The sequence below is a fragment of the Balaenoptera borealis genome, assembly GCF_965194805.1.
Source record: "Balaenoptera borealis genome assembly, chromosome: 1".
NCBI lineage: Eukaryota > Metazoa > Chordata > Mammalia > Artiodactyla > Balaenopteridae > Balaenoptera > Balaenoptera borealis.
The window spans coordinates 165,712,564-165,725,126 of NC_138860.1; the positions used below are offsets into that span (position 1 = coordinate 165,712,564).

The 12,563-nt window shown below is 40.9% G+C and overlaps 1 protein-coding gene across 9 annotated transcripts in view; it reads left to right on the top strand.

Moving 5' to 3' along the window:
- KIAA0319L (KIAA0319 like) overlaps positions 1–12,563 on the top strand; it is a 123,833-nt gene that overhangs the window by 52,704 nt on the left and 58,566 nt on the right. For all 9 annotated transcript variants that reach the window (XR_014236171.1, XR_014236172.1, XM_082362769.1 and 6 more), the window contains exon 3: positions 776–1,290. Coding sequence is in view for 7 of the 9 variants with exons in the window: in XM_082362769.1 (XP_082218895.1) it covers positions 776–1,290 (515 nt within the window). In the remaining 2 variants the exon portion in view is untranslated. The remainder of the gene's footprint in view (positions 1–775; positions 1,291–12,563) is intronic.

The following is a 12,563-nucleotide window of genomic DNA, read 5'->3' on the forward strand; positions in this document are numbered from 1 at the left end:
TAGGTTAACCACAGTAGGTCACTGTTGTACTTCTATTCCTTTATTTCTTTTTCTTTTTTTTTTAATTAATTTTTATTGGAGTATGGTTGCTTTACAATGTTGTGTTAGCCTCCAATATTTCTTATTATGACACGGCTTATCATTAAGAAGTTCATTCTAGCAGAATACCTCTCATGATTAAAATTTTTGGTAAGCTTGACTGACTACTGCTCTGGTTGATGCTGTGATATGCAAAACCACCTGACTTTGGCAAACCATTGATTAGAGAATGGATGAACCTGAATCCTGCAATAGGTCAAGAGTACTCAATTTGTGTTGCTACCAGTTCAGTGGGCAGAGTACTCCATCTTCTTCAGCTGGCTGCTCTTCTGGTCCCATAATCTTCATACTGTCCCTGAGAAATGCCTTGGAGGTGAATGTGAGGTCAAGTGGTGGAACTCTGCCCCCATCCTTCAGTACACTTACATCAGAAGAGCTCTTTTGTTTTGTTTTTTCTGTTTCATGAACTGGAGTTCTGTTTAAAAGGTCTACATGCAAGGGACTCATTGAGGAGGGGAGCCAGTGATGAATGTGGAGCAGTACTTCTACAAGCTAAAATATCCTGAGCCAAAAAACTCTCTCTTTTGTGTCTTTTATTCCACTTACTAGACAGCTTTCCCACCCTCTTAAAAACCAGTCTTCAAAATAGCCTCAAATGTTGGTATTCAGGACTCTTTACAGAGCTGTAGTCTCTGTTTTTATTTCATTTTTAAATGTTTTCATTCTTTGTTTTTAGATGCCAAGGAGAGCAGGTGCCAGCAGGCGAAGACACAATTTGGAGTTGGCCTGAGATCTGGGGGAGAAAATCACCTCCGGCTTCTTGAAGGAACCCCCTCTCTCCAGACATGTTGGGCTGCCTGCTGCCAGGACTCTGCCTGTCATGCCTTTTGGTGGTTAGAAGGGATGTGCATTCAGGCAGACTGCAGCAGGCCCCAGAGCTGCCAGACTTTTAGGACAGACTCTTCCAATTCTATGCTGGTGTTTTTTAAAAAATTCCAAATTGCAGATGACTTGGACTTTCTACCTGAAGATGATGTACCACATATTCTGGGGTTAGGTTGGAGCAGGGTATCTTGGAGGAGGCAGAGCCCACCCAGAACTACACTCAGACCTACTTTATCTTCCAGTGACCAACAGAGCTTCAACAGGAAGCTTCGGAAGAGAGAGAGTCCCAGTGAAGAAGTAGCTACAGTGACACAGCCTTCTAAAATGAATGAACGAGGTGATCTGAATACCACTAGCTCTGCAGAGGTAAGCATATTATGAATAAGGAGCAAAGAAACTGTTAATCTGCTTTTATATTTGGCATACACGAGCTATGAAGCTGGTGCTTGTGGGCAGTGCTCATAGGCTGAGGAGTGTATGTATAAAGCTGCTTGGTGTCATCTTGGTAGGTGGTGCTGCCCAGATGTTCAAGGTAATTTGACCTTAGAGATGTTCTTTCCGTGCAAGTCTGACCATTGTTTTGGTAAAAGCAGAAAGCTGCTCATTATCTAGTCTAAGCTGGTTCTTGGCTACAGGTAAGTGCAGTTGTGTGGGTGTTAGTCTCCACCAACAATTCTGCAGTGTTTTCTGCCAGATTGCAAAACACTTGATTGATGTGGTTGCAGTCAAGTTCTCCTCCTCCTCCCCCATCTCCCTCCTGTAAACACATTCCTTATGAGGTGGTTTCTATTCCACTCTGAAGTAACCATGCCTGGTATTGCAGGTTAAGACCTGACCTGCCGGGCTGGGGCACTGGATGTGGCCATTAGCCAAGAGGTCTCGGGTGAATTCTTACCAAGCTTTGTATGCCAAGGGAGATACCACCGGTAGAGTTTATTCTGCTTATTATGTTTCTTCATTGTTCATCTTCCTGGGCGAATGATTAAAAGGAATGACTCACTCTGTGCTCATTCTCCCTTGATTGCTGTGACTTATTTTTGTATTTTTTTGTCCTAGTTGTCTCTATCAAGTAGAAGCCATAGTAGGGAGGCTACTACATGCTAGGCACTGTGTGTGCTAATCATTATATTATGTCATTTTGTTTAATTTTCATAGCAGTATTTCCAAGTGTGTATTATTAGCCTCGTTTTACTAGTGAGGGAACTGAGGCCCAAAGAGGTTAAACAATTTGATCATACAGCTAATGAATAACAAAGTTAGAATTGGAACCCAGATTTAATATTAAGAAAAAATCTTTCAGTGCAATATTAGAGATACAGTGTTAGTTTCAACATGCCCATAAACATTTATGGACATTTATTATAAATGTCAGGTACTTTTCTAAGCACTAGAGATATAAAGGTAAACAAGACATGATCTGTGCCCTCAGGGAGTTTACAGTCTAGTGGAGACTCAGGCATGAAGATGGGTATTTATGGTAGTATATAATTATTGCATTAGTTGATTTAAGAACAGTAGGAACACAAAAGAAGAAGTGATCCTCCTGAGCAGGCAGGTGATGTGTATGTACAGGGAAGACTTCACTGAGATGCTTAACTTATTTCTTGAAGCATGTGTAGGATTTCACTAGGGGTTTAAAGGTAATAAAAAACATTCTGGAGGGAGATCCAGTGTATGCAAAGGCTTGGTTACACATTTACTATCTGCAAGGTCCTGTACTAAAAGCAAGGCACTAGGAATATTATAGCAAATAAGATCATGATTCCTGTGCTAATGGAGCTTACCCTCTGACAAGGAAAATAGACATGACATTTATGATAATTAAATAATTATAAGCTTGATGCACATTATGAGAGGGTAAGTGGAGTGCTATAAGAGCATCTAATGGAGACCTAATCGAGACTGAGGGGTAAAGTTAGGCCACCCTAAGTAAGGAAAGCTTAAGCTGAGACTTAAAGTAGAAGTAGGAGTTCGGAAAAGAAACAGGCAAAGAGTAATTCAGGCAGAAGGAATAACAATTGCAAAGTTTGTTAGGTGCCCTAGAACACTGGAAGATCAGGAAGTTGGGAGAGACTGGTCTTGCTTGGCAGACAGAGCAGGAGAGCTAGTGGAGAAAGAACAGGCTTCAGAGGTGTGCAGAACCTTGAGACCTTCTTAAAGTATTAGTTTATCTTAAGCAGGGAATGAAATGATCAGATATGTTACTGTGTGGTGAGTAGACTGGAGAAGTGCAAGAATGTACATGGAGCAATCAAGTAGGAGGCTCTTCAGGCAAGGGAACCATCTCACTAAAGAAGGCAGTTGAAGATATGGGAAAGGGGATAAATGATAAATACTCCCTCAGAGCTGAGGTTCTCAAACTTTAACAAGTGTCAGAATCACTTGGAGGCCTCGTTAAAAACAGATTGCTGGGCCCGAGCTCCAAAGTTTCTGATTCAGTAGGTTTAGAGTGGGGCCTGAGAATTTGCATTTGTAACAAGTTCCTAGAGTGCTGATGCTGCTAGTCTGGGAACCACACTTTGAGAACCATGCCTTATAAGGCAGGTGGGTTAGAATCCAGAGCACAGGGCTTCCCTGGTGGCACAGTGGTTGAGAATCCGCCTGCCAATGCAGGGGACACGGGTTCGAGCCCTGGTCCAGGAAGATCCCACGTGCCGCGGAGCAGCTAAGCCCGAGTGCCACAATTACTGAGCCTGTGCTCTAGAGCCCATGAGCCACAACTACTGAAGCCGGCGTGCCTAGAGCCTGTGCTCCGCAACAAGAGAAACCACCACAAGGAGAAGCCACCGCACCACAACGAAGAGTAGCTCCCTCTCACCACAACTAGAGAAAAAGTCCACGCGCAACAGGAATAAAGACGCAGACGTAGAGAATGAACTTGAGGACACGGGGAGGGGGAAGGGTAAGGTGAGATGAAGTGAGAGAGTGGCATGGACATATATACGCTACCAAATGTAAAATAGATAGTGGGAAGCAGCCACATAGCACGGGGAGATCAGCGCGGTGCTTTGTGACCACCTAGAGGGGTGGGATAGGGAGGGTGGGAGGGAGACACAAGAGGGAGGAGATATGGGGATACATGTATATGTATAGCTGATTCACTTTGTTATAAAGCAGAAACTAACACAACATTATAAAGCAATTATACTCCAATAAAGATGTTAAAAAAAAAACCCAAATGGAAGGACCTTCTACAAAACTAGTAGTCTTAAAATATGTCAAGATCATGAAAAAGAAAGACAGAACTGTCATAGACTGGAGAGAACAAAGGAGATACAACTAAATGCAGTGTTGGATGCTGGATGGGTCATGGACGAGAAAAAAGACAGTGGAAAACAGGCAATATTCAAATAAGGTGATTAGTTAACAGTACTATATGAATGTTAATTTTCTGGCTTCAATATATATGTAAGATGTTAACCTTAGGAGAAACAAGGTGAAGAGTATTTAGGAACTCTGTACTATGTTTGCAACTTTGCAAAATAAAAAGTTTTAAAAAAGGCAGTGCCTGACACACGCACACACACAAAAAGCCTGCGTGCAGCAATGAAGACCCAATGCAGCCAAAAATAAATAAATAAATTTATTTTAAAAAAAAAGAATCCAGAGCACAGAGCACAAGATTAGCCTTAAGCAGGAGGAGAGACATCTCCTTCATTGTGATAGGAAGGAAGAAATGGGTGGATATAGATGCGGCTAAGGTGGACTTCTGGGTTTGATAGGAGGAAATTGTGGTAGTTCTAATCTCATTCTTGTTTTTTTCTGAAGTGGGATAGATCATTTATTGAAAGTAGAAGCAGAGGTAGGTGGAGTGGGGTTAGGTGGGTAGTAGGCAGGAAAATGAGCGGTCTGGAGAGAGTGGTAAAGGCCTGAAATGGCCATTGTGAGGGGCAGGAGATGGTAAACTAGGTAAGGAAATAGAAAGATTGCTGGGTGGCATTGAAGGTGGAGACCATGAATTTATAATTATAGTTGTATGATTCTCCTCAGTAGCTCTCAGCAAACCTGTCAAGAAAAGGCTGATAGTTTGATTCATCCAAGATTAGAACTTTGCCAATTTTGTATAGAAGGAAATTGGGGCGTTGAGACTGAGGTTGTTGTCAAGAGAGTGGATGAAAGAGAGATATAAGAAGAAAGGAAAAGAGACAAAAATAGGAGGGGCTGAAAGACATTCAGTAGAGGAGTTTGGCATTCAGAGGTTTCGATGATGGGAAGCAGATATAGGGGGACAGGTAAATGTGCTGGAAAGACAGAAGGTAGTCGTCAGAGAGTGAGATATTTGAATTTAATATTCTGGATGTGGAGAAGATATGGTGATTAGAGGATCTAGGGTGAAGCTATGGAAGAGAGTTGCTGGGGTAGAGCAGAGAAGAAATTTATTGGTGACAGGAGCTCATAGAACATGTTGAATGAGTTATCCATGTAGACATTGAGATAGACTTTAATAAGGATGATGATAATGATGACAGCAGTAGTAGCGAATGTTTACTGAGTACTTACTACTATTAGTAAGTACTATGTACTTAGTACTATGTCAGGTACTATTCCGAACCCTTTACATGAATCAACCCTTTTAATCTGTGCAACAAATCCTGTGAATTACTATTACCATCTTTATTTTATAAATGAGGAAACTCAGGAAAAGAAAGGTTAAGGAACATGGCAACATAGCTATATGTGGTAGTACCAAGACTTGAACCCAGCAGTCTGATTCTATCCAGAGTCTGTCTTCTTAATCTGCTTACTCTTGAGGCAAGACTTGCAGTGAAGAGGAATTTTGAGATCCAGATGTCAAAGCCATCAGTAAAGTAGAAGGAGTAATGAGTAAGTTGAGAGATGACAGCTATGATGAGAGTTGAAGTATTGTGCAGCAAGATAGCAAAGGAGAAGAGGTTTTTACAAAGAAGATAGAAGAGTAATGATTTGCAAAGGCATTGAGAAGGGGAGCAAATAAAATAGCAACCTACCTTTAATCCTAAAATGTGGGAGAATAAGTAGCCATCATATTGCAGAGATAGATGGGAAACAGTATCCTCAGGGGAGGGCAGGCTTACACTTAAGAATAGGAGGTCAGGGACTTCCCCGGTGGTCCAGTGGTTAAGACTCCAAGCTTCCAATGCATGGGGCTTGGGTTCGATCCCTGCTCGGGGAACTAAGATCCCACGTGCCATGTGGTACGGCCAAAAAAAAAAAAGTAGGAGGTCAGGGATCACTTTATGGGCATGTGACCTGTGCAGTCCCCACACTTAGAAAGGCCTTGTTCTTGATTTAATGCTCTACTCTCATTAGCTTGAAATTCTTAATTTTTGAACATGGAAGCCCACATTTTCATTTTGCACCAGATCCTGAAAATTTATGTAGCCTCTCCTGCAGGAGGTATAGGGAACAAAACATGAAATGATTGAGCGTACAAGGTGACTTTCTGATCATTTGAATTGAATATTTGGAAGAAAAGGAGGTTGGGTTTTAAAGGAGAGGAAGTATATAGATCATTGTAGGGATAACAGTGTGGTGTGGTAAATGGTTCACAACTGGGTTTTCCCCCAGAAAACAAAGTCAAGCCCTGAGTTGTAGACTTTGCCAGTTTTCATGGTGTAAATACTACCACCGTGACCAATTTCAAGCTACCAACATGAAGTCACTGAGCACAGAGTTGGCAGAGATGAACACAGTCGGCATATGACCTGGCTCTAGCACACCACAGGATAATTATGATCAATAAAATTGGACCAGTAAAATTAGAACTATTGTAGATTTAGGCCTGACGGTCTTCTGGAAGATGATAAAAACTCAAACTTAGGCCTTACGAAATTCAGGTATATGCTGGAGGGAGGATCCTGAAGTTGTGTTGGCTGGGGAGTTCTTTTTCTTGTTGTTCACCAGTCATAGGCAGTGGCAATAAATTGCTGCTAGTGAACAGGATCTCAGGCTTTATGATCTAACATGGATATTGAACTTGAACTTTGAAGCCCTAGGAGTGGGAGTGGTCTTTGTGCAGTGTCGCACATAGGCATTTGGCATCACATGTTGGGAACTGCAAGCATTGCTGAAAAATGGGGCTAAGTGAAGTCTTCAGATCCAGACAAGTTACATTTGACCTTATATGCCATGCTTAGAAGCTTGATTCTCATGCTGAAGGCCATGGATAGCTCTGGAAGGGTGGTAGGAACTCCTTGTACATTCAGAATAGTTAATTGCTAGGCATTTCTTTTAGGAGAGGACTTGGAGTTCAAACTTCTGCTCAATACATTAGGGAGAGTAAAAGAAATGTATGCACTGCAGATCTCCTTCTAATTAGGGATGACTGACTAGCAGCAATAGTTTGTACTAAAATTTTAGTTTGTACTGTTTTCACTAAGGTAAGTCAAGCAAGTCTGCATCCAAAGGAGGAAGAAATTGTATCATGAATTACTCTTGTCTTGCCTGAAATACCTGCAGAGTTGCAAACGCATGGGGTTGTCAGTAGCATTTTTCATTCTTTTGAAAACATATATATTGCATTCAAGAGTAGGTATTGTGGACCTTCAGCAATTCCAGAAGTGGAAAGGAATGTCATCAATTTATTCCCCTTTCTCAGCTTAGAGAAGGAGAAGCTTGTACTGCTTGGTTTAAGTACTTCATCCTTTCTGTATCATGAACCTCTGAATTGTTGGCAGGAGGAGCATGAAGGCTTGTTAATTGGGTACTGGCACATTTACAGTATGAGGAGTTGAGCCACTGGCAATTAATTGCTGCCAATCCTGCTTTGTGAAAGGAGGAGTGTTCTCTTTGAGCCCAGGGAATGAAGGTCCAATTAGGTATCCCCACACGTAAGGTTTGACTTTAGAAAGACTGAGGTGCTCCCTTCTCCACTGGCACCATTTCCCTGTTTCTAGTCAATATTACAGCATTTCAACCCCTGCAAGCCGGTGGCTTTCTGTAGAACAGATGACTGAGAAGGATAAGTGGGCCAAGCTCTTGGACACCTCTCTGCTGCCTTTTATCCCCAAGGAAAACTCTTGTGCTGACTTTACAGAAGGTTGGAACTTACTTACCTCTTACCCCAAGGTAGAGGCGTGGGGTGTGGGCAGCAACAGAGAAGAGCCTTGCATAACCAAGGACAGAAACCCAAGCAGTTCTCTTTCCCTTCATCTATATTTTTGTTTTGTTTTGGTTTGTTTTTTAAGGTTTTTTGCTTGGTTGCTTTCTTTTGGTTTTTGTTTTAAAATCTTCCCTTTAATCCTTTAGGCTTGTGAAATTTTTGCCAAGGGTTCATTTATTCTTCTGGCTATTATTACTTCCTGACAAATTTGGACTCTCTCAGGACCTAGTTTTCTCCAGATTCTCATTCTCAGTTATCTGAGCAGCAGACACCAAAGATTTTTCAGCCCCAGACCCCCTTCCAGCCCTCTGGCCTGGACAAGTTTTGTGGAATCTCACCCGTCACTGACCTAGGCCCTTCCTGTACTGTGTGCATATATTCACTAAGTGCTCCCTCAACACCCCCCAACCCCCGCCTTTCTAATCTTACATGAGTGGCTTGTTGCATCAAGAGAAAAACTGGGCAGCCTGTTTCCTTGTTGTGTGTGGGTATGCAAAAATCCCTGCTATTGTACTTTTCCTTTTTCAAAAGTATTAGTGCCTGAACCATAATACTTTTTCCTTATTTTTTTCTCACTATACCTGCACACTTTCTCCTCTAATCTTCTACATCTTCTGGTTCTTTTATCTGATTATATGGGTTTTTTTTTTTTATTGAAGTACAGTTGATTTATCATGTTAGTTTCAGGTGTACAGCAAAGTGAGTTGGTTATGTATAAATGTATATATCTATACATATATATATATAAATATATGTATCTACATTCTTTTTAAAATTCTTTTCCGTTATAGTTTATTATAAGATGTTGTATATATGTCAATCCCAATCTCCCAGTTTATCCCCCTCCCCATCCCCTGGTAACCATAAGTTTGTTTTCTATATCCGTGACTCTACTTCTGTATTGTAAATAAGTTCATTTGTACCCTTTTTTTTAGATTCCATTCCACATATAAGTGACATCATATGATACTTGTCTTTCTGTGTCTGACTTATTTCACTCAGTATGACAATCTCTAGGTCCATCCATGTTTGCTGCAAATGGCATTATTTTGTTCTTTTTTTATGGCTGAGTAATATTCCATTGTATATATGTACCACATCTTCTTTATCCATTCATCTATCGATGGACATTTAGGTTGCTTCCATGTTCTGGCTATTGTAAATAGTGCTGCAGTGAACACTGGGGTGCATGTATCTTCTTGAATTATGGTTTTCTCCAGATATCTGCCCAGGAGTGGGATTGCTGGATCATATGGTAGTTCTATTTTTAGTTTTTTAAGGAACCTCCATACTGCTCTCTGTAGTGGCTGCACCAATTTACATCCCCCCCCCCCAACAGTGTAGGAGGGTTCCCTTTTCTTCACACCCTCTCCAGCATTTATTAGAGTTTTGATGATGGCCATTCTGACTGGTGTGAGGTGATACCTCATTGTAGTTTTGATTTGCATTTCTCTAATAATTAGCTATGTGGAGCATCTTTTCATGTGCCTGTTGGCCATCTGTTTGTCTTCTTTGGAGAAGTGTCTGTTTAGGTCTTCTGCCCATTTTTTGATTGGGTTGTTTGTTTTTTTTTGATATTGAGCTGTATGAGCTGTTTGTATATTTTGGAGATTAATCCCTTGTTGTTTGCTTCGTTTGCAAATATTTTCTCCCATTCTGTGGGTTGTCTTTTCGCTTTGTTTATGGTTTCCTTTGCTATGCAAAAGCCTTTAAGTTTCATTAGGTCCCATTGGTTTATTTTTATTTTTATTTTCATTACTCTAGGAGGTGGATCAAAAAAGATCTTGCTGCAATTTATGTCAGAGAGTGTTCTTCCTATGTTTTCCTCTAAGAGTTTTATAGTATTTGGTCTTCACATGATGTGATTTTAAATGGGATTTTTTAAACTTCTCTTTCTGATAATTTCATTGTTAGTGTAAAGAAATGCCAACAGATTTCTGTATATTAATCTTGTATCCTGCTACCTTGCTGAATTCATTTATCAGTTCTAATAGTTTTTGTGTGGAGTCTTCAGGGTTTTCTATATAGAGTATTATGTCACCTGCATGTAATAACAATTTTACCTCTTCCCTACCAATTTGGATACGTGTTATTTCTTTTTCTTGTCTGATTGCTGTGGCTAGGACTTCCAATGTATTTGAATAGAGTGATGAGAGTGGGCATCCTTGTCTTGTTCCAGAATTTAGTGGGAAGGCTTTCAGCTTTTTACTGTTTAGTATTATGTTGGCTGTGGGTTTGTCATAAGTGGCTTTTATTATGTTGAGATATGTTCCCTTTATATCCACTTTGGTAGGAGTTTTTATCATGAATGGATGTTGAATTTTATCAAATGCTTTTTCTGCATCTGTTGAGATGATCATGTGGTCTTTGTCTTTTGTTGATGTGATTATCTGTTTTTTTTTACTGTGTGAAATGAATTTGAAAATGTGTTTGTTGACTACTTTGTAAGTTAAGTTATGAAGTGAAGAGGGTTTTGTTGTGGATCCATTAACAGCTCCTTGCTAATTGGCAGAACTTGAGCCACAGGAAAAACAGTCTCAAAACCAGCCATATCTTAGTTAACACTCCTGTCTTCCCTCCCCCTTTCTCCTTTCATGGGTGGTCTTAGTTTCTCAAGGAGATTCTGAGAAGACATAACTTTGTAACTAACTATTACAAAGATAAACCCTGCCATATTCTGAGAATATGGGTTGGGATGTTATTGAGAATTGGGTTGGGATGTATCATTCAGCTCCACTGGCTTTGCTACTGCAGAAAGATACTGTCTTTCCTCTAGTAGGATTTTTGTTAGTGACAATAATAGTTTTGTTTTCTTTTTGGCTGCATTGAGTCTTCATTGCTACATGCAGGCTTTCTCTAGTTGCAGCGAGTGGGAGCTACTCTTCGTTGCAGTGCACGGGTTTCTCATTGCGGTGGCTTCTCCTGTTGCAGAGCACGGACTCTAGGTGTGTGGGCTTCAGTAGTTGCAGCAAGTGGGCTCAGTAGTTGTGGCGCGCGGGCTCTAGGGCGTGAGGGCTTCAGTAGTTGTGGCTCACGGGCTCTAGAGCGCAGGCTCAGTAGTTGTGGTGCATGGGCTTAGTTGCTCCACGGCATGTGGGATCTTCCTGGACCAGAGATCAAACCCATGTTCCCTGCATTGGCAGGTGGATTCTTAACCACTGCGCCACCAGGGAAGTCCCTTGTTTTATTTTAATACAATTGTGTCTCAAATAAAAATATGTTGAAAGCTGAATTTTTGTGAGTCATTTTTTAATATTAAGTAGGCACTAGTGTAGCATGTGTCTTACCAAGGAGGGCTCCTACCTGGTCTGTGGTGATACTACCTGGATAAGCATGAACATCCTGTGTGTGCCCTGCAGGCTCCTACTCAAAACAGAATAGCTCATGATGGAGGATATTTTTTGTCATTTTGAATTATGGTATTAATCACTGGGGCTGGCTTGCTGTATTTGGAGAGGGTAGCCCCAGAGTGGAGGCAGGGAAGAAGGAGAGAGGAGGAAGAGGGAGAAGGAGGGAGAGAGAAATGAAGAGATGGAGAAAAAGAATGTGAATAGAAACCTTTCATCATTCTTTTTTTTTTTTTTAATTTTATTTATTTATTTTTTTTTATGGCTGCGTTGGGTCTTCGTTTCTGTGCGAGGGCTTTCTCTAGTTGTGGCAAGCGGGGGCCACTCTTCATCGCGGTGCGCAGGCCTCTCACTATCGTGGCCTCTCTTGTTGCGGAACACAGGCTCCAGACGCGCAGGCTCAGTAATTGTGGCTCACGGGCCCAGTTGCTCTGCGGCATGTGGGATCTTCCCAGACCAGGGCTCGAACCCGTGTCCCCTGCATTGGCAGGCAGATTCTCAACCACTGCGCCACCAGGGAAGCCGCATCATTCTAAATAAAGCTTCCTTGAAGAAAAAACAGGTGTATCCATCTGGGGCATGATTTATGACTTACGGTTTGTTCACAATTGGATTAGTTTTTATGATTTCTGTCAAGTGCCAGAAAAAATTGTCCCAAGGAAATTCCACCCAAGTCTCCCTGACCCTATACCATTTCTGAAAATTTTCAGTATTACTTCATAGTTTCTAAAGTAAAATAATTTGCTCCATATCTCCTTTTCCTATTTCTTTAAAAATAACTAAATAATAATAATAATAAACAAGCTTTCTTTAAAAATAAAAATCTGCCTGCCTTACTTAAAAATATTCCTATGCTTCTACTTCTGGGAATTTATTCTAAAGCAGTAATTCCTTAATAAAGAAGGAGCTTCACTCACAATGGTGAGCTGGTATTTATTTAATTAAAAAGTGGGAGCAGTCTATCTAATAAGGGGAAAGTGACATAGTGCAGCCATTAACAATACATTTTTGGCTGCATGAATGGCTCTTTTGTTACTCCTTTCTACTTTCCACTCCAGCTACACTGAATGGAATGTTTGCTTTTCTGTGGATACCATACTTTTTAAAAGCAGCTTTATTGAAGTATAATTGACATATCATAAACTTTACATGTTTTTTTTTTAATGGTTTATTTGTTTATTTATTGGCCACGCTGTGCAGCTTGCGGGATC